A 25,197-nucleotide genomic window follows, 5' to 3' on the forward strand; every position below is an offset into this window, starting at 1 on the left:
GTATGTATGTGTGTATTTGTGTGTATGTATTTGTGTGTGTGTATGTATGTGTGTGTGTATTTGTGTGTATGTATTTGTGTGTGTGTGTATGTATGTGTATATATGTGTGTGTGTGTGTATGTATGTATGTGTGTGTGTTTGTGTATATATATGTGTATGTTTCAGCATCACATCCAAATAGCTAAAGATATTAACATGAAACTTGGCCACATGTTACTTATATGTCAACAACAAACATAGGATAGGTGATTTAACCCTTACTCACCCCCTTTTGCCAGGGTCGGGGTTTTGGTTTAAAGTCCCATACAAGTCTATGGGAAATATATGTTACTGCATAACTTTCAAACGGCTGGAGATATTTCGATAATACTTGGTCACATGTTACTGATATGTCCACTTAAAATATAGGATAATTAATGTAACTCTTAACTACCCCCATTTGTGAGGGTCGGGGTTTTGGTTTAAAGTCCATGTGAAATATATGTTACTGCATAACTTCCAAACGGCTGGAGATATTTCCATAATACTTGGTCACATGTTACTTATATGTCCACTTAAAATATAGGATAGTTAATTTAACCCTTAACAACCCCTATTTGTGGGGATTGTTTTTTTTTTTTTTTAAAGTCCCATGCAAATCTATGGGAAAGGTATGTTCCCACATAACTTCTGTATGGCTGAAGATATTTCAATAATACCTGGTACACATATTACTTATATGTCGATAATACTTGGTCACATGTTACTTATATGTCCACTTAAAATATATTATAGTTAAATTAACCCTTACCTACACCCTTATATAAAAAATGGGTTTTTGTTTCAAGTCCCATGCAAGTATATGGAATTTCCAGTACCTTACTCCACAAGCTCCTCTCTGCATCTTCTGGTGAATGTGTCAATCTGGCTTGCAAGCCACACCCCATCTCGCAAAGACATGTCCACATTTAAGCCCCACCCCTTTTATTATCTACCCTTTTTGTTCATCGGTCTGGCTTGCAAATCACGCCCAGTCCCACAAAGTCATGCCCCCTTCTATTTTCAGCTTACAATATCTTCATTACAAATCAGTCCCATCTGAGGACAGGATATGAGGACGGGATATGGGGTCAGGATGTGAGGACAGGATATGGGTGGGGATATGGGGTCAGGATATGAGGACAGGAAATTAGGTCAGGATATGAGGTCAGGATATGAGGTTGGGATATGAGGTTAAGATATGAGGTCGGGATATGAGTACAGGATATGAGGTCGGGATATGAGGTTGAGATATGAGGTCGGGATATGAGGTCGGGATATGAGGTCGGGATATGAGGAAGGGATATGGGTGGGGATATGGGGTCAGGATATGAGGATGGGAAATGAGGTCAGGATATGAGGTTGAGATATGAGGTCGGGATATGAGTACAGGATATGAGGTCGGGATATGAGGTTGAGATATGAGGTCGGGATATGAGGTCGGAAAATGAGGTCAGAATATGAGGTTGAGATATGAGGTCAGGATAGGAGGTCTGGATATGAGGACGGGATATGAGGTCGGGATATGAGGTCGGGATATGAGGTCGGAAAATGAGGTCAGAATATGAGGTTGAGATATGAGGTCAGGATAGGAGGTCTGGATATGAGGACGGGATATGAGGTCGGGATATGAGGTCGGGATATGAGGTCGGAAAATGAGGTCAGAATATGAGGTTGAGATATGAGGTCAGGATAGGAGGTCTGGATATGAGGACGGGATATGAGGACAGGATATGAGGTCGAGATATGAGGACGGGATATGAGGACGGGATATGAAGTCAAAAGCTTCCTCCTTTGTTGATTTTCCTCCCCAACAAGGATTAGGAAGGAAAAACCGGGCAACGTCGGGTACTCAGCTAGTTATAGTATATACACACACATATTATATATATCTATAGCTACATACCTCCTTCCTCAGAGCTGTACAGGAATTGTACTAACAGGACCTGCGATGATGTCACAGTCAGGTGATCAGTCACATGGAGGAGGAGGAGGAGTCACATGATCAGGGGCTGCTGCTCTCGGCTCATCTGCTCAGTGTAGAGATAAATGATGTCAGAGGACGGTGACTGTAGGTGTCTATGTGGATAAGAAGATGTATGGACACCGACAATAACAGGACAAAATACACTAAATGTCTGTATTATAGTATATACATGTATTATAGTATTATAGTATATACATGTATTATAGTATTATAGTATATACGTGTATTATAGTATTATAGTATATACATGTATTATAGTATTATAGCATATACATGTATTATAGTATATACATGTATTATAGCATTATAGTATATACATGTATTATAGTATTATAGTATATACATGTATTATAGTATTATAGTATATCCATGTATTATAGTATTATAGTATATACATGTATTATAGTATTATAGTATATACATGTATTATAGTATTATAGTATATACATGTATTATAGTATTATAGTATATACATGTATTATAGTATATACATGTATTATAGTATTATAGCATATACATGTATTATAGTATTATAGTATATACATGTATTATAGTATTATAGTATATACATGTATTATAGTATTATAGTATATACATGTATTATAGTATTATAGCATATACATGTATTATAGTATTATAGTATATACATGTATTATAGTATTATAGTATATACATGTATTATAGTATTATAGTATATACATGTATTATAGTATTACAGTATATACATGTATTATAGTATTATAGTATATACATGTACTATAGTATTATAGTATATACATGTATTATAGTATTATAGTATATACATGTATTATAGTATATACATGTATTATAGTATTATAGTATATACATGTATTATAGTATTATAGTATATACATGTATTATAGTGTATATGTCAGAGGACGGTGACTGTAGGTGTCTATGTGGATAAGAAGATGTATGGACACCGACAATAACAGGACAAAATACACTAAATGTCTGTATTATAGTATATACATGTATTATAGTATTATAGTATATACATGTATTATAGTATTATAGTATATACATGTATTATAGTATATACATGTATTATAGTATTATAGCATATACATGTATTATAGTATTATAGGATATACATGTATTATAGTATTATAGTATATACATGTATTATAGCATTATAGTATATACATGTATTATAGTATTATAGTATATACATGTATTATAGTATTATAGTATATCCATGTATTATAGTATATACATGTATTATAGTATTATAGTATATACATGTATTATAGTATTATAGTATATACATGTATTATAGTATTATAGTATATACATGTATTATAGTATTATAGTATATACATGTATTATAGTATTATAGTATATACATGTATTATAGTATTATAGCATATACATGTATTATAGTATTATAGTATATACATGTATTATAGTATTATAGTATATACATGTATTATAGTATTATAGTATATACATGTATTATAGTATTATAGTATATACATGTATTATAGTATTATAGTATATACATGTATTATAGTATTATAGTATATACATGTATTATAGTATTATAGTATATACATGTATTATAGTATTATAGTATATACGTGTATTATAGCATTATAGTATATACATGTATTATAGTATTATAGCATATACATGTATTATAGTATATACATGTATTATAGCATTATAGTATATACATGTATTATAGTATTATAGTATATACATGTATTATAGTATTATAGTATATCCATGTATTATAGTATTATAGTATATACATGTATTATAGTATTATAGTATATACATGTATTATAGTATTATAGTATATACATGTATTATAGTATTATAGTATATACATGTATTATAGTATTATAGCATATACATGTATTATAGTATTATAGTATATACATGTATTATAGTATTATAGTATATACATGTATTATAGTATTATAGTATATACATGTATTATAGTGTATATGTCAGAAGACGGTGACTGTAGGTGTCTATGTGGATAAGAAGATGTATGGACACCGACAATAACAGGACAAAATACACTAAATGTCTGTATTATAGTATATACATGTATTATAGTATTATAGCATATACATGTATTATAGTATATAAATGTATTATAGTATTATAGTATATACATGTATTATAGTATTATAGCATATACATGTATTATAGTATTATAGTATATACATGTATTATAGTATTATAGCATATACATGTATTATAGTATTATAGTATATACATGTATTATAGTATTATAGTATATACATGTATTATAGTATTATAGTATATACATGTATTATAGTATTATAGCATATACATGTATTATAGTATTATAGTATATACATGTATTATAGTATTATAGTATATACATGTATTATAGTATTATAGTATTATAGTATATACATGTATTATAGTATTACAGTATATACATGTATTATAGTATTATAGTATATACATGTACTATAGTATTATAGTATATACATGTATTATAGTATTATAGTATATACATGTATTATAGTATTATAGTATATACATGTATTATAGTGTATATGTCAGAGGACGGTGACTGTAGGTGTCTATGTGGATAAGAAGATGTATGGACACCGACAATAACAGGACAAAATACACTAAATGTCTGTATTATAGTATATACATGTATTATAGTATATACATGTATTATGGTATTATAGTGTATACATGTATTATAGTATTATAGCATATACATGTATTATAGTATTATAGTATATACATGTATTATAGTATTATAGTATATACGTGTATTATAGCATTATAGTATATACATGTATTATAGTATTATAGCATATACATGTATTATAGTATATACATGTATTATAGCATTATAGTATATACATGTATTATAGTATTATAGTATATACATGTATTATAGTATTATAGTATATCCATGTATTATAGTATTATAGTATATACATGTATTATAGTATTATAGTATATACATGTATTATAGTATTATAGCATATACATGTATTATAGTATATACATGTATTATAGCATTATAGTATATACATGTATTATAGTATTATAGTATATACATGTATTATAGTATTATAGTATATCCATGTATTATAGTATTATAGTATATACATGTATTATAGTATTATAGTATATACATGTATTATAGTATTATAGTATATACATGTATTATAGTATTATAGTATATACATGTATTATAGTATTATAGCATATACATGTATTATAGTATTATATCATATACATGTATTATAGTATTATAGTATATACATGTATTATAGTATTATAGTATATACATGTATTATAGTATTATAGTATATACATGTATTATAGTATTATAGTATATACATGTATTATAGTATTATAGTATATACATGTATTATAGTATTATAGTATATACATGTATTATAGTATTATAGTATATACGTGTATTATAGCATTATAGTATATACATGTATTATAGTATTATAGCATATACATGTATTATAGTATATACATGTATTATAGCATTATAGTATATACATGTATTATAGTATTATAGTATATACATGTATTATAGTATTATAGTATATACATGTATTATAGTATTATAGTATATACATGTATTATAGTATTATAGCATATACATGTATTATAGTATTATAGTATATACATGTATTATAGTATTATAGTATATACATGTATTATAGTATTATAGTATATACATGTATTATAGTATTATAGTATATACATGTATTATAGTATATACATGTATTATAGTATATACATGTATTATAGTGTATATATCAGAGGACGGTGACTGTAGGTGTCTATGTGGATAAGAAGATGTATGGACACCGACAATAACAGGACAAAATACACTAAATGTCTGTATTATAGTATATACATGTATTATAGTATTATAGCATATACATGTATTATAGTATATACATGTATTATAGTATTATAGTATATACATGTATTATAGTATTATAGCATATACATGTATTATAGTATTATAGTATATACATGTATTATAGTATTATAGCATATACATGCATTATATTATTATAGTATATACATGTATTATAGTATTATAGTATATACATGTATTATAGTATTATAGTATATACATGTATTATAGTATTATAGCATATACATGTATTATAGTATTATAGTATATACATGTATTATAGTATTATAGTATATACATGTATTATAGTATTATAGTATTATAGTATATACATGTATTATAGTATTACAGTATATACATGTATTATAGTATTATTGTATATACATGTACTATAGTATTATAGTATATACATGTATTATAGTATTATAGTATATACATGTATTATAGTATATACATGTATTATAGTATTATAGTATATACATGTATTATAGTATTATAGTATATACATGTATTATAGTGTATATGTCAGAGGACGGTGACTGTAGGTGTCTATGTGGATAAGAAGATGTATGGACACCGACAATAACAGGACAAAATACACTAAATGTCTGTATTATAGTATATACATGTATTATAGTATTATAGTATATACATGTATTATGGTATTATAGTGTATACATGTATTATAGTATTATAGCATATACATGTATTATAGTATTATAGTATATACATGTATTATAGTATTATAGTATATACATATATTATAGTATTATAGTATATACATGTATTATAGTATTATAGTATATACATGTATTATAGTATTATAGTATATACATGTATTATAGTATTATAGTATATACATGTATTATAGTATATACATGTATTATAGCATTATAGTATATACATGTATTATAGTATTATAGTATATACATGTATTATAGTATTATAGTATATCCATGTATTATAGTATTATAGTATATACATGTATTATAGTATTATAGTATATACATGTATTATAGTATTATAGTATATACATGTATTATAGTATATACATGTATTATAGTATTATAGTATATACATGTATTATAGTATTATAGTATATACATGTATTATAGTATTATAGTATATACCGGTACATGTATTATAGTATTATAGTATATACATGTATTATAGTATTATAGTATATACATGTATTATAGTATTATAGCATATACATGTATTATAGTATTATAGTATATACATGTATTATAGTATTATAGTATATACATGTATTATAGTATTATAGTATATACATGTATTATAGTATTATAGTATATACATGTATTATAGTGTATATGTCAGAGGACGGTGACTGTAGGTGTCTATGTGGATAAGAAGATGTATGGACACCGACAATAACAGGACAAAATACACTAAATGTCTGTATTATAGTATATACATGTATTATAGTATTATAGTATATACATGTATTATAGTATTATAGTATATACATGTATTATAGTATTATAGCATATACATGTATTATAGTATTATAGTATATACATGTATTATAGTATTATAGCATATACATGTATTATAGTATTATAGTATATACATGTATTATAGTATTATAGTATATACATGTATTATAGTATTATAGTATATACATGTATTATAGTATTATAGCATATACATGTATTATAGTATTATAGTATATACATGTATTATAGTATTATAGTATAGACATGTATTATAGTATTATAGCATATACATGTATTATAGTATTATAGCATATACATGTATTATAGTATTATAGTATATACATGTATTATAGTATTATAGCATATACATGTATTATAGTATTATAGTATATACATGTATTATAGTATTATAGTATATACATGTATTATAGTATTATAGCATATACATGTATTATAGTATTATAGTATATACATGTATTATAGTATTATAGTATATACATGTATTATATTATTATATCATATACATGTATTATAGTATTATAGTATATACATGTATTATAGTATTATAGCATATACATGTATTATAGTATATACATGTATTATAGTATTATAGTATATACATGTATTATAGTATTATAGCATATACATGTATTATAGTATTATAGTATATACATGTATTATAGTATTATAGCATATACATGTATTATAGTATATACATGTATTATAGTATTATAGTATATACATGTATTAAAGTATTATAGTATATACATGTATTATAGTATTATAGCATATACATGTATTATAGTATTATAGTATATACATGTATTATAGTATTATAGTATTATAGTATATACATGTATTATAGTATTACAGTATATACATGTATTATAGTATTATAGTATATACATGTACTATAGTATTATAGTATATACATGTATTATAGTATTATAGTATATACATGTATTATAGTATTATAGTATATACATGTATTATAGTATTATAGTATATACATGTATTATAGTGTATATGTCAGAGGACGGTGACTGTAGGTGTCTATGTGGATAAGAAGATGTATGGACACCAACAATAACAGGACAAAATACACTAAATGTCTGTATTATAGTATATACATGTATTATAGTATTATAGTATATACATGTATTATAGTATTATAGTATATACATGTATTATAGTATTATAGTATATACATGTATTATAGTATTATAGTATATACATGTATTATAGTATTATAGTATATACATGTATTATAGTATATACATGTATTATAGTATTATAGTATATACATGTATTATAGTATATATATCAGAGGACGGTGACTGTAGGTGTCTATGTGGATAAGAAGATGTATGGACACCGACATTAACAGGACAAAATACACTAAATGTCTGTATTATAGTATATACATGTATTATAGTATTATAGTATATACATGTATTATAGTGTTATAGTATATACATGTGTTATAGTATTATAGTATATACATGTATTATAGTATTATAGTATATACATGTATTATAGTATTATAGTATATACATGTATTATAGTATTATAGTATATACATGTATTATAGTATTATAGTATATACATGTATTATAGTATTATAGTATATACATGTATTATAGTATTATAGCATATACATTTATTATAGTATTATAGCATATACATGTATTATAGTATTATAGTATATACATGTATTATAGTATTATAGCATATACATTTATTATAGTATTATAGCATATACATGTATTATAGTATTATAGTATATACATGTATTATAGTATTATAGTATATACATGTATTATAGTATTATAGTATATACATGTATTATAGTATTATAGCATATACATTTATTATAGTATTATAGCATATACATGTATTATAGTATTATAGTATATACATGTATTATAGTATATTCATGTATTATAGTATTATAGTATATACATGTATTATAGTATTATAGTATATACATGTATTATAGCATATACATGTATTATAGTATTATAGTATATACATGTATTATAGTATTATAGCATATACATGTATTATAGTATTATAGAATATACATGTATTATAGTATTATAGGATATACATGTATTATAATATTATAGCATATACATGTATTATAGTATTATAGTGTATATATGTATTACAGTATTATAGTGTATACATGTATTATAGTATTATAGAATATACATGTATTATAGTATATACATGTATTATAGTATTATAGTATATACATGTATTATAGTATTATAGTATATACATGTATTATAGTATTATAGTATATACATGTATTATAGTATTATAGTATATACATGTATTATAGTATTATAGTATATATACATGTATTATAGTATTATAGTATATATATGTATCATAGTATTATAGTGTATACATGTATCATAGTATTATAGTATATATATGTATCATAGTATTATAGTATATACATGTATTATAGTATTATAGTATATACATGTATTATAGTATTATAGTGTATACATGTATTATAGCATTATAGTATATACATGTATTATAGTATTATAGTATATACATGTATTATAGTATATTCATGTATTATAGTATTATAGTATATACATGTATTATAGTATTATAGTATATACATGTATTATAGTATTATAGTATATACATGTATTATAGTATTATAGTATATACATGTATTATAGTATATACATGGATTATAGTATATACATGTATTATAGTATATACATGGATTATAGTATTATAGTATATACATGAATTATAGTATTATAGTATATACATGTATTATAGTATTATAGTATATACATGTATTACAGTATTATAGTATATACATGTATTATAGTATTATAGTATATACATCTATTATAGTATTATAGTATATACATGTATTATAGTGTATATGTCAGAGGACGGAGACTGTAGGTGTCTATGTGGATAAGAAGATGTATGGACACCGACAATAACAGGACAAAATACCCTAAATGTCTGTATTATAGTATATACATGTAGTATAGTATTATAGTATATACATGTATTATAGTATATACATGTATTATAGTATTATAGTATATACATGTATTCTAGTATTATAGTATATACATGTATTATAGTATTATAGTATATACATGTATTATAGTATTATAGTATATACATGTATTATAGTATATACATGTATTATAGTATTATAGTATATACATGTATTTTAGTATTATAGTATATACCTGTATTATAGTATTATAGTATATACATGTATTCTAGTATTATAGTATATACATGTATTCTAGTATTATAGTATATACATGTATTCTAGTATTATAGTATATACATGTATTCTAGTATTATAGTATATACATGTATTATAGTATTATAGTATATACATGTATTCTAGTATTATAGTATATACATGTATTATAGTATTATAGTATATACATGTATTATAGTATTATAGTATATACATGTATTCTAGTATTATAGTATATACATGTATTCTAGTATTATAGTATATACATGTATTCTAGTATTATAGTATATACATGTATTATAGTATTATAGTATATACATGTATTATAGTATTATAGTATATACATGTATTATAGTATTATAGTATATGCATGTATTATAGTATATACATGTATTATAGTATTATAGTATATACATGTATTATAGTATTATAGTATATACATGTATTATAGTATTATAGTGTATACATGTATTTTAGTATTATAGTATATACATGTATTCTAGTATTATAATATATACATGTATTCTAGTATTATAGTATATACATGTATTCTAGTATTATAGTATATACATGTATTATAGTATTATAGTATATACATGTATTATAGTATTATAGTATATACATGTATTATAGTATTATAGTATATACATGTATTATAGTATTATAGTATATACATGTATTATAGTATTATAGTATATACATGTATTATAGTATATACATGTATTATAGTATTATAGTATATACATGTATTATAGTATTATAGTATATACATGTATTATAGTATTATAGTATATACATGTATTATAGTATTATAGTATATACATGTATTATAGTATTATAGCATATACATGTATTATAGTATTATAGTATATACATGTATTATAGTATTATAGTATATACATGTATTATAGTGTATATGTCAGAGGACGGTGACTGTAGGTGTCTATGTGGATAAGAAGATGTCTGGACACCGACAATAACAGGACAAAATACACAAAGGGAGAGATTTATCCTGCAAAGGAAAAGTTGCCCAGTTGCCCATAGCAACAAATCAGATCTGGTCAGTGACTAACCTAAACTTTCTTCCCTACAAATAATATTTGAGGGACTCAAGGGCCAAACATTCCCTCTCTACAATTGTATAATATCTCCATCATATAACATAGGGAAAGGCATAAGACTATCCTTCAGATAAGATAGTGATAGGCATAAAATGATCCTTTATATAAGATAGGGATAGGCATAAGGCTATCCTTCATATAAGATAGAGATAGGCATAAGGCTATCCTTCATATAAGATAGGGATAGGTATAAGGCTATCCTTCATATATGACAGGGATAGGTATATGGCTATCCTTCATATAAGATAGAGATAGGTATAAGGCTATCCTTCATATAAGATAGAGATAGGTATAAGGCTATCCTTCTTATAAGACAGAGATAGGCATAAGGCTATCCTTCATATAAGATAAGGATAGGCATAAGGCGATCCTTTATATAAGATAGGGATTGGTATAAGGCTATCCTTCATATAAGATAGGGATAGGCATAAGACCCCCTCCACCACCTCAGCAACACGCTCCAAAGGCTGGCTGTGACACAACTCCTCCGCGTGGTTAGTGCTATCCTTCTGTGTCTAGGATGGACATTTCCACTGCACCATCAGGGAAAACCAGCCCTGGAAAAAATTACATTCCAGCCCCATAGTGTTGCGTCATTTTACCAGCACGTCGTCATTTGCTTGTTCATAAAAGGTAAAAATCATGCATTTTAAAGCATATTAGTTTCCCCACATTAGGTGCAGTACAGTTCCCCCACATTAGGTGCAGTACAGTTCCCCCACATTAGGTGCAGTATAGTTCCCCCACATTAGGTGCAGTATAGTTCCCCCACATTAGGTGCAGTACAGTTTCCCCACATTAGGTGCAGTACAGTTCCCCCACATTAGGTGCAGTACAGTTCCCCCACATTAGGTGCAGTACAGTTCCCCCCACATTACGTGCAGTACAGTTCCCCCCCCCACAATAGGTACAGTACAGTTCCCCCCCCCACATTAGGTGCAGTACAGTTCCCCCCACATTAGGTACAGTACAGTTCCCCCCACATTAGGTGCAGTATAGTTCCCCCCACATTAGGTGCAGTACAGTTCCCCCACATTAGGTGCAGTATAGTTCCCCCACGTTAGGTGCAGTATAGTTCCCCCACATTAGGTGCAGTATAGTTCCCCACATTAGGTGCAGTCACTGAGGACAAGCAGTGCTCTGTACACTGAGGACAAGCAGGGCTCTGTACCTGAGGACAAACAGGGCTCTGTACACCGAGGACAAACAGGGCTCTGTACCTGAGGACAAGCGGGGCTCTGTACCTGAGGACAAGCAGGGCTCTGTATACTGAGGACAAGCAGGGCTCTGTACCTGAGGACAAGCAGGGCTCTGTACGAGAGAGAGAGCAGCCAGGGTGCTGGGCGCACTGATTGGTGGCACAGTGAACTCCGACATTGTGCTGCTGCGCTTAGACGTGAGGTCACGTCACCCCCACAGTGACATGACCTCCACGTCTAAGCTTAGCAACGCGCCACGCCGGAGTTCAAAACGCCTCTCCCAGGCAGCCGACCAACCAGGGCTGTAAGTAAGAAGCAGGGCCGGCCTGGGACAGTGCAGGGTTGGCCCTCTTTTTCTGTTAAGTTATTTATCGTTGGCACCAGGAGACCTATGCGGGCCACCTGTGCAGCCCGCTGGACCTATTTTCATGTAGGGGCCTGGAGCCCCTACTTCAGGGGTGGGCAATTATTTTTTCCATGGGGCCACATTAGAAACTAAAAAATTGTGAAGGGCCGGGTAATTTTCCCCCAGATTAGGCAGCATAGTTGTCCCCCAGATTAGGCAGCATAGTTGTCCCCCAGATTAGGCAGCATAGTTATCCCCCAGACTAGGAGCATAGTTGTCCCCCAGATTAGGCAGCATAGTTGCCCCCCAGATTAGGAGCATAGTTGCCCCCCAGATTAGGAGCATAGTTGTCCCCCAGATTAGGAGCATAGTTGTCCCCCAGATTAGGAGCATAGTTGTCCCCCAGATTAGGAGCATAATTGTCCCCCAGATTAGGAGCATAATTGTCCCCCAGATTAGGAGCATAATTGTCCCCCAGATTAGGAGCATAGTTGTCCCCCAGATTAGGCAGCATAGTTGTCCCCTAGATTAGGCAGCTCAACCACCCCTCCCCCCCCCCCCCCGCCCACACACACACACTGACACAGACAACACATACAGAGACTGGCACTTATAAATACACATATAAACACACACAGACAACACACAGACACATATATACACAGACAAACACACAGACACATATATACACAGACAACACACAGACAAGTATATACATAGACAACACACAGACACATATATAAACAGACAACACACAGACACATATATACACATATATACACAGACAACACAGAAACACTCACCCGGCCGGAGTTTAGAGCTGAGGGGAGGGGGCGGAAGGAGACAGGATACACGGCCTCTCCTCTGCCCTCAGAGGTTCTAAGACTGCATGGCAGAGAGAAGGCGGGGGAGGGGAGAGAGTGCACGCCCCCTCCCTCTTCCTGTCAGCACTTCCTGTCATCGCACGGGAGCTCAGTGCAGACCTGGACATTGTACGGCCGACAGTCAGCGCGGGCCGGTCAGAGCCAATCAAAGGGCCGTATGTGGCCCGCGGGACGTACAATGCCCAGGTCTGCGGCCTACGTTAATCCGGCCCCAAAGTGGCCCCAGGCCCAGCGGCCTACCGGGATAATTCCCGGTATCCTGGTAGGCCAGTCCGGGCCTGCGCACCATGTTACTGTAGAGGGGGAGGAATCCACTGACAGCCGGCTTAACATCATATAGTCAGACTCTTATTCTTCCTGAGAAGACCTCAAATGATTTAACCCCTTAAGGACTCAGCCCATTTTGGCCTTAAGGACTCAGACAATTTAATTTTTACGTTTTCATTTTTTTCCTCCTCGCCTTCTAAAAATCATAATTCTTTTATATTTTCATCCACAGACTAGTATGAGGGCTTGTTTTTTGCGCGACCAGTTGTTCTTTGTAATGACATCACTCATTATATCATAAAATGTATGGCGCAACCAAAAAACACTATTTTTGTGGGGAAATTAAAACGAAAAACGCAATTTTGCTAATTTTGGAAGGTTTCATTTTCACACCATACAATTTATGGTAAAAATGACATGTGTTCTTTATTCTGAGGGTCAATACGATTAAAATGATACCCATTATTACATACTTTTATATTATTGTTGCGCTTAAAAAAAATCACAAACTTTTTAACCAAATTAGTACGTTTATAATCCCTTTATTTTGATGACCTCTAACTTTTTTATTTTTCCGTATAAGCGGCGGTATGGGGGCTCATTTTTTGCGCCATGATCTGTACTTTTTTTTGATACCACATTTGCATATAAAAAACTTTTAATAAATTTTTTATAATTTTTTTTAAATAAAATGTATTAAAAAAGTAGGAATTTTTGATTTTTTTTTTTCGTTCACGCCGTTCACCGTACGGGATCATTAACATTTTATTTTAATAGTTCGGACATTTACGCACGCGGCGATACCAAATATGTCTATAAAAAAAAATTTACGCTTTTTGGGGGTAAAATAGGAAAAAACGGACGTTTTACTTTTTTATTGGGGGAGGGGATTTTTCACTTTTTTTTTTACTTTTAAATTTTCTTACATTTTTTTTTTACACTTGAATAGTCCCCATAGGGGACTATTCATAGCAATACCATGATTGCTAATACTGATCTGTTCTATGTATAGGACATAGAACAGATCAGTGTTATCGGCGATCTTCTGCTCTGGTCTGCTCGATCACAGACCAGAGCAGGAGACGCCGGGAGCCGGACGGAGGAAGGAGAGGGGACCTCCGTGCGGCGTAATGAATGATCGGATCCCCGCAGCAGCGCTGCGGGCGATCCGATCATTCATTCAAATCGCGCACTGCCGCAGATGCCGGGATCTGTATTGATCCCGGCACCTGAGGGGTTAATGGCGGACGCCCGTGAGATCGCGGGCGTCGGCCATTGCCGGCGGGTCCCTGGCTGCAATCAGCAGCCGGGATCAGCCGCGCATGACACGGGCATCGCTCCGATGCCCGCGGTTATGCACAGGACGTAAATGTACGTCCTGGTGCGTTAAGTACCACCTCACCAGGACGTACATTTACGTCCTGCGTCCTTAAGGGGTTAACCAGTTCAGAAGGGCAGTACTATCCTCCGAAACCCCACAACCCCTGGCAGACAGTGTGAACTTTGGACGGCTGATGCGGCTTCTACTACTACCACTAGGCACCTGGCTGCTTCTGCCTGTCCTGGTGCTGGTACTGCCACCAACATTCTTACTGGCAGAGGACATGGCATGGGTCTTCTGTCCTCTACCCCGTACAACAATTCCTCTAATTCAGTTATTTTGATCTTTTTGGGTTTATTTTCACTTACCTACTAGACAACTTTAACTTTCAATGCTTTGAACTGCGCTCTTATCGTACAACCAGGTAAATACATATGTTTGATTAAACCAAGAATATGGACGTACAGGTGCTTTGAAGGGCTAATGCGTGTTATTATAAATTTTCAGGACCTCCGTTTCTACCCAGTTAACTTTTCTGTACGTCCATATGGTTACAAGGATACCCAATTTATGTAGGTTTTATTTTATTTAACTTCTACTAAAAATCCTAAATACATGCACCACAATTAGTATGTTTAAAATTGTTTAAAATATGTTTGTTTACAATATGTTTAATATTCTGACCCCTATAACTTTTTTATTTTTCCGCATACGGGGATATATGAGGGTATTTTTTTTGCGCTGTGGTCTGCGGTTTTTATCAGTACCATTTTTGTTTTGATGGGACTTTTTGATTTCTTTTTATTAATATTTTATGGTAAATGAAGTGACAAAAAATATGCACAATTTCGGACTTTATTGGTAATATTTTTTTTTTTTCATGTGTACGCCATCGAACATGCGGTTTAGCTAGCCTTATATTTTAATAGTTCGGACATTTACACATGCAGCGATTATTTTTATTTTTTATTACATTATTCTATTTGAAAAATAGGAAAAGGGGGGATTCAAACTTATTAGGGGAGGGGCTTATTCACATTTATTAACTTTTTACACTTTTTACTTTTTTCTTTTTTTTATAGCCCCCATGGGCGCTATAACATGAAATCTATGGATTGCATATACTGATCAGTGCTATGCAATAGCATGGCATTTATCAGTGTTATCGGCGATCTGCTGCTCCTGCCTGCTGAGGCATGGAGCAGTAGATCGCTGAACGGACAATGAGGAGGCAGATGAGGATCCTCCGTCGTCCAGAAACCTGATTGGGACATCACAATCTTTTCGTGATAGTCCTAATAAGCTCCATTGAGCTTCCGATTGTGAGAATGCTTTAAACCCCGTTAACGGGACCAGAGTCCTTAAGGAAATGTAGCTAAGGTGTTTTAGATGTCTGTGCTATGTTCACAACAATTTAAATACGTATTGCTATCATAGAGGTCAACCCACAGCTTTGTTCAGTTGTACTGTGCCTGGAAAAAAGGCTGGCTGGGATTTGTAGTGCACGAAGGGGCTTCTGCAGGAAGAGATGACACAGGAGATGTCTGGGATCAACCCACAGCTTTGCTTAGTAGTTGTTCAGATATTTGTATGTGCCAAACAAAGGCTGGCTGGGATTTGTAGTGCATGATGAGGCTTCTGCAGTAATGGACAGGAGGTCCTTGAGATGAGCTCACAGATGAAGGCTGTGCTCACTTGGCAGTGGTATTGTACACTGTTGAAAAAAATTAAAGGGAACACTAAGATAACACCTTCCTACAACGCCTGGGCATGCTCCTGATGAGGTGGCGGATGGTTTCCTGAGGGACGTCCTCCCAGACCTGGACTAAAGCATCCGCCAACTCCTGGACAGTCTGTGATGGATGGAGCAAGACATGATGTCCCAGATGTGCTCAATCAGATTCAGGTCTGGCGAATGGGCGGGCCAGTCCATAACATCAATGCCTTCCTCTTGCAGGAACTGCTGACATACTCCAGCCACATGAGGTCTAGCATTGTCTTGTATTAGGAGGAACCCAGGGCTAACCACATCAGCATATGGTCTCCCAAGGGGTCTGAGGATCTCATCTCGGTACCTAATGGCAGTCAGGCTACCTCTGGCAAGCACATGGAGGGCTGTGCGGCCCCCCCAAAAGAAATGCCACCCCACACCACTACTGACCCATCGCCAAACCGATCATACTGGAGGATGTTGCAGGCAGCAGAATGTTCTCCACGGCGTCTCCAGACTCTGTCACGTGCTCAGTGTGAACCTGCTTTCATCTGTGAAGAGCACAGGGCCACCAATGGCGAATTTGCCAATATTGGTGTTCTCTGACAAATGCCAAAGTCCTGGACGGTGTTGGGCTGTAAGCACAACACCCACCTGTGGATGTTGGGCCCTCATACCACCCTCATGGAGTCTGTTTCTGACCGTTTGAATGGAAACATGCACATTTGTTGCCTGCTGGAGGTCATTTTGCAGGGCTCTGGCAGTGCTCCTCCTTTTACAAAGGCGGAGGTAGCGGTCCTGCTGCTGGGTTGTTGCCCATCCTATGGCCATCTCCACATCTCCTGATGTACTGGCCTGTCTCCTGGTAGTGCCTCCATGCTCTGGACACTACACTGACAGACACAGCAAACCTTGCCACAGCTCGCACTGATGTGCCATCCTGGATGAGCTGCACTACCTGAGCCACTTGTGTGGGTTGTAGACTCTGTCTCATGCTACCACTAGAGTGAAAGCACTGCCAGCATTCAAAAGTGACCAAAACATCAGCCAGGAAGCATAGGAACTGAGAAGTGGTCTGTGGTCACCACCTGCAGAACCACTCCTTCATTGGGGGTGTCTTGCTAATTGCCTATAATTTCCACCTGTTGTCTGTTCCATTTGCACAACAGCATGTGAAATTGATTGTCAATCAGTGTTGCTTCCTGAGTGGACAGTGTGATTTCACAGAAGTGTCATTGACTTGGAGTTACATTGTGTTTATTTGTGTTCCCGTTACTTTTTTGAGCAGCGTATATCATAGGGCAGTGATTCCCAACCGCGGTGCCGCGGCACACGTGTGTGCCGTTCAGCACTGCCCGTGGTGCCGCGGCACACGTGTGTGCCGTTCAGCACTGCCCGTGGTGCCGCGGCACACGTGTGTGCCGTTCAGCACTGCCCGTGGTGCCGCGGGATTTTGCCGTGATTTTTTTTTTTTTCCCTATTATTTTTTTTTAAATGTCCCGCCCCGGCCTGACCGCGCAGGGGGGAAGGGAAGTCTGCGTGCGCACTGCGCACACACGTCCCCCTGCATCTCCTGCGTCTCCGGTGTTCCCCTCCGTCCCCTGCGTCTGCCGCGTGACCCGTGTTCCCCTCCTTCCCCCTCTGTTCCCTGTGTCCCCCGCGTCCCCCTCCTTCACTCTCCGTCTCCTGCGTCCCCCTCTCCCTTGCGGCGCAGTGAGCCGGATATGGTGCCCTGGGGCAGAACGAGCTGCACCTGCGCCGGACTCCAGTGCCTCCTGTGGAACTGCAAGCTGCGCGGGCCGGCTTGCTTAAGGTACCGTACCCTTTCCACCCCTCTGTTCACCTTCTCAACCCTGTCTAAATCCCCCCACCGTCACCCAGGTACAGCCTCTACCCCCCCCCCCCCCGTCACCCATGTCCACCCCCCCTGTCAGCCATGTCTACCTCCCTGTCCATCTCTATCACCCATGTCCACCCTCCCTGTCACCCATGTCCACCCTCCCTGTCACCCATGTAATCCCTCCCTGTCACCCATGTAATCCCCCCCCTGTCACCCATGTCCACCCCCCCATCACCCATGTCCACCTCCCTCAGTCACCCATGTCCACCCCCCTCAGTCACCCATGTCCACCCCCCCCTCAGTCACCCATGTCCACCCCCCCCCCAGTCACCCATGTCCACCCCCCCTCAGTCACCCATGTCCACCCTCCCTCAGTCACCCATGTCCACCCTCCCTCAGTCAGTCACCCATGTCCACCCTCCCTCAGTCACCCATGTCCACTCTCCCTCAGTCACCCATGTCCACCCTCCGTGTCACCCATGTCCACCCTCCGTGTCACCCATGTCCACCCTCCGTGTCACCCATGTCCACCCTCCGTGTCACCCATATGCCCCCGTCACCCATGTTCACTCTTCTACACCCATCTATCACCCATGTACACTCCTCTGTACCCCTCTGTCACCCATGTACACTCCCCTGTACCCCTCTGTCACCCATGTACACTCCTCTGTACCCCTGTCACCCATGTACACTCCTCTGTACCCCTCTGTCACCCATGTACACTCCTCTGTACCCCTCTGTCACCCATGTACACTCCTCTGTACCCCTCTGTCACCCATGTACACCCATCTGTCACCCATGTACACTCCTCTATACCCCTCTGTCACCCATGAACACTCCTCTAAACCCCTCTGTCACCCATGTACACCCATCTGTCACCCATGTACACTCCTCTACACCCCTCTGTCACCCATGTACACTCCTCTCTACCCCTCTGTCACCCATGTACACTCCTCTACACACCTCTGTCACCCATGTACACTTCTCTACACCCCTTTGTCACCCATGTACACTCCTCTACACCCCTGTCACCCATGTACACTCCTCTCTACCCCTCTGTCACCCATGTACACTCCTCTACACACCTCTGTCACCCATGTACACTTCTCTACACCCCTTTGTCACCCATGTACACTCCTCTACACCCCTCTGTCACCCATGTACACCCATCTATCACCCATGTACACCCATCTATCACCCATGTACACTCCTCTACACCCCTCTGTCACCCATGTACACTTCTCTACACCCGTCATCCATGTACGCTCCTATACACCCCTTTGTACATTCCTCTACACCCGTCACCCATGTACGCTCCTCTACACCCCTGTCACCCATGTACACTCCTCTACACCCCTGTCACCCATGTACACTCTTCTGCACCCCTCTGTCACCCATGTACACTCCTCTACACCCATGTACACTCTTCTGCACCCCTCTGTCACCCATGTACACTCTTCTGCACCCCTCTGTCACTCATGTACACTCCTCTACACCCCTGTCACCCATGTACACCCATCTGTCACCCATGTACACTCCTCTACACCCATCTGTCACTCATGTACACTCCTCTAAACCCCTCTGTACACTCCTCTACACCCCTGTTGCCCATGTACGCTCCTCTACACCCCTGTCGCCCATGTACGCTCCTCTACACCCCTGTCGCCCATGTACGCTCCTCTACACCCCTGTAATCCATGTACGCTCCTCTACACCCGTCGCCCATGTATGCTCCTCTATACCCCTGTCACCCATGTACGCTCCTCTATACCCGTCACCCATGTATGCTCCTCTACACCCGTCGCCCATGTATGCTCCTCTACACCCGTCGCCCATGTATGCTCCTCTATACCCCTGTCACCCATGTACGCTCCTCTACACCCGTCACCCATGTACGCTCCTCTATACCCGTCACCCATGTACGCTCCTCTACACCACTGACACCCATGTACGCTTCTCTACACCCCTCTGTACACTCCTCTACGCCCCTCTAAACCCCTCTGTCACCCATGTCCACCCCTCTACACCCCTTTGTCACCCATGTTAAAAAAAATTAAAAAAAAGCTTGGCGCCTAATAGGTTTGTTTTGCAGGTTTAACGGTGAAGAATTGTGTATGGAAGAAATCGTGATGATGGCCCAGACCAGATGGAGAAGAGAAGGCAACGATGCAAATTAGAGAAGACGTCATTGGTGAGTTGCTGTATAAAGCAGCACTTTAAACTACATACCCACTGATAAATAGATATAGTGCATTGCATTTTTTACCGTTTTATCCTTTTTTTTTTTTCTTGCTCGTCAACCTCGGTAGCGGTGCCCCGTGGAAAAAAAAATTTCCGAGGTGTGCCCCGACCCGAAAAAGGTTGGGAAACACTGTCATAGGGTTTGTGCTCAGCCAGCTGTGGAGGTTATTGTGATATGGGAAGGCTTTTTAGGATTCTGTAGGATCGCTTAGCTCTTGCCCCTGCTCATACACACTGTCTGTCTGTTTGTCTCTTTCCACAATGTCGGCAGCTGCGCTTTGCCTTTAATACTGTGTAAAAGACCCTATCCCTATGCTGCCCCTATTGGACTGGGAGCTGACTGACACATACACCAGCAAATCATTGTAAACCCGGGGTGATCATGTGATAGTTGTAAGGAATGCTGGTCAATCTGACGCCATTTCCCTGCCCCTGTACTTCCTGCTTCCTCTGGGCACCAAAACGCCATGTGTTCTCCATCCCTCATGTTATCACACACATTACCCGGGACACGCAATCTCTTTTCTCGCAAGAGTCACTGCAACCCCGAAATTCAGGTTAAATCTGGGTTTCCGGGGCTCGGCTCCCTCATCCCTAGTGTTGAGTTACTGTATTACTTCTATTACTTGGGATAATTGTCTATAAATGTTCCCCAACACCTATAGGACTTTTTATAATGTGTAAAGTTCTTCCATCAGAATAATGTCCTAGAAGCCAGAAGATAGAAGTGATTTTGTGTCTCTAATCTGGTCACGTCCTGGAATTCTTCATCACTGGAATAAGTCCCTTCTCTCTGAGGTGTTTGGGTCTCCAGTAGCAGCTCCCCATGGATTATGCCTGTTGGGTCTTCTCCATGAGGAGCAGTGAATATCACAACCATATATCACACTCTTTTCCTACCATGTAAACTATAGTGATGACATCGCTGGATCGGTGACTACGTTCTAAAAGAAAACTTTTATTAACAATTGGGAACAAGTTTGGAGATGCAGTATATGATATATGTATAAATGTCAGATATCCTATGTACATGGTTAATATATAGATGTGTTATCTGCATCATTTATTGCTCTCAATTGTCTTCTCTCCTGTGTGAGTTCTTTGATGTCTGTTAAGTTCTGATTTCTGAGCAAAATATTTACCACATTCTGGACATAAAAATGGCTTCTCTCCTGTGTGACTTCTTGTATGACTGATAAGATGTGATTTCAAAGAAAAACATTTTTCACATTCCGAACATGAAAATGGCTTCTCTCCCGTGTGAATTATTAGATGTCTAATAAGTGTTGATTTCTGAGAAAAATATTTTCCACATTCTGAACATGAAAATGGCTTCTCTCCCGTGTGAGTTCTTAGATGTGCGATAAGTATTGATCTATAAGGAAAATATTTTCCACATTCTGAACATGAAAATGGCTTGTCTCCTGTGTGATCTTTTTCATGTAAAACAAGCTGTGATCTATAGGAGAAACATTTTCCACATTCTGAACATGAAAATGGCTTCTTTCCTGTGTGAATTCTTTGATGCTTAACAATACTTGATTTCCGATTAAAACATTTCCCACATTCTGAGCATGAAAATGGCTTCTCTCCTGTGTGAATTCTTTGATGCTTAACAATACTTGATTTCCGATTAAAACATTTCCCACATTCTGGACATGAAAATCGCTTTTCCTTATTTTGTTTAACAGACTGAGATGAATCTTTAGGTCGGACTTGTATAACAGGATGAGATGAGAGATCTTGGCTGTGAAGGGCTGAGGGTGTATCTGGGATAATGGAATGTTCTTCATATGTATCTTGTGTGATATCATCATCTGCTTTATAATCTGAAGATATAAGATTCTCCTCTGATCTCCTGGTACAGTCATCTGCCAAGAAGAAATAAAATAGATTATATTTTTAAGCAATAATTTTAACCCCTTAATGACCCAGGACATTAAAATTTTTGCTTTTAAGAGACATATGGGGAGATTTATCAAAACCTGAGTAGAGGAAGAGTGGTGCAGTTGCCCATGGCAACCAGATTGTGAAAGAGAAAAATGTAAGAAGCAATGTTATTGGTTGTTATGGACAATTGCACCACTCTTCCTCCATAACTCTTATTTTTTCATCTACAGACTAATATGAGGACTTGTCCTTTGTGAACCAATTGTACTTTGTAATGACACCTTTCTTTTGAAGCTGCAGTGGGTGGGTGGATAGCAGGGTGGATGGGATTTACTGAAGTAATGCTATCCACCCACCCACTGCGGCATAACCACGCCCCCTGGAGACCATGTGACTCATGACATATTGTCTCTGGCTGCATGGAATGCTGGGAAAGGTCAGAGACAACAGTAAAATAAAAAGACTTGCATTACAGCACTTCCGGGTCCTGTGCATGAAAATGGGACAAAGTGACGCACGGAGGAAATAGAAGCAAATAACACAGGATTATAACTAGACGTCATGGGATCAAAGGCTGAAGAAAAGAAATCCTGGAATATCCCTTTAAAAACAGTGCTATGGGATTTTTTTACTTATATAGTGCAGCATAGGCTATTATTAGAGAACATTGAAGATGTTCTTGTGTATACCTTGTGCTTACCTGTTTTAGCTGATGTGGCAGGCATGGGTTCTCAGCCGTACTAATTCCTATTTTAGAAAATAAATGATTTTCTGATACATTTCCCATGAATCCTCTGGCTTTGCAGAGAGGGGGTGGGGTCTCATCACTGCACCTGGTCGTCTAATTAGGTTGTTGGTGCTGGAGTTAAGCCAGGTGAACTGATTAGACTCCTATAAGGGTTGAGCTCAGTTCACATTATGTGCAATTTTGATGCATTTTGTTATTCAACATGCGTTTTTAAAGAAATATTACCATAAGGAGAAAGTGATTTGACCTATAATCACAATTGAGGTGTTGTTTTTAGTCTTTAGGATATGTTCACATTTCCTTTGCATTTTTTACACAGTTTTTTCTGCCTTTTCGATTTAATTTTATAAAAGTGTTGTAAAAGTTACAAGTAAATACCAACATTTTTGCTGAGGTATTGAAAAAAACCATGGCAAAAACTGAAAAGATGCAAAATGATATGTGAAGACAACTTTAGGGAGGTGTATAACAATTATCCTGATCCCATAGAGATAGAGCAGCAGTACACAGAGCTGGAGGGGAGCTGTATATCTCCTATATATCCTGATTCCATAGAAATAGCAGCAGCAGTATACAGATAGAGCTGGGAGGGGAGGGTTCTGGGAGCTAGCAGGAGAGATCTGCTATGTGATGATGTCATCCTGTAGTTCACAGGAAGTTAGCTGATCTAGTGCTGACCACTATCTCTGACATATTAAACAATGTCATTTTCTGTGGGTCAGGCTGGTGATTACATGACTCAGTTGCAGTAATGAAACACATGGATATAGCTGTGCTGGAATGAAACAAATTGTGCTGTAGGGCTAGTAATGGTGAGTGTGCACAATATGGGCAAAAATAACCTCAAAACCTAGAGTACTAAGCTCCTCCACCCTTCTAGCCAGCACAGCGCCCCCTCCCCATTGAGGTGCAGCCCGTCCCTATGGTAGAGCCTGTATCCGACAGAGAAGTTGGCCCAGTTCTCCATGAACCCAAATCCCTCCTTCCTA

At 35.8% G+C, this 25,197-nt stretch overlaps 1 protein-coding gene across 1 annotated transcript in view; it reads right to left on the bottom strand.

Moving 5' to 3' along the window:
• The window catches only part of LOC130300128 (uncharacterized), a 246,533-nt gene that overhangs the window by 62,886 nt on the left and 158,450 nt on the right, over positions 1–25,197 (bottom strand). Inside the window, exon 7 of the mRNA XM_056551524.1 lies at positions 22,642–23,441. Coding sequence (XP_056407499.1) covers positions 22,642–23,441 — 800 coding nt within the window. The remainder of the gene's footprint in view (positions 1–22,641; positions 23,442–25,197) is intronic.

The sequence above is a fragment of the Hyla sarda genome, chromosome 1, assembly GCF_029499605.1.
Source record: "Hyla sarda isolate aHylSar1 chromosome 1, aHylSar1.hap1, whole genome shotgun sequence".
Lineage (NCBI taxonomy): Eukaryota > Metazoa > Chordata > Amphibia > Anura > Hylidae > Hyla > Hyla sarda.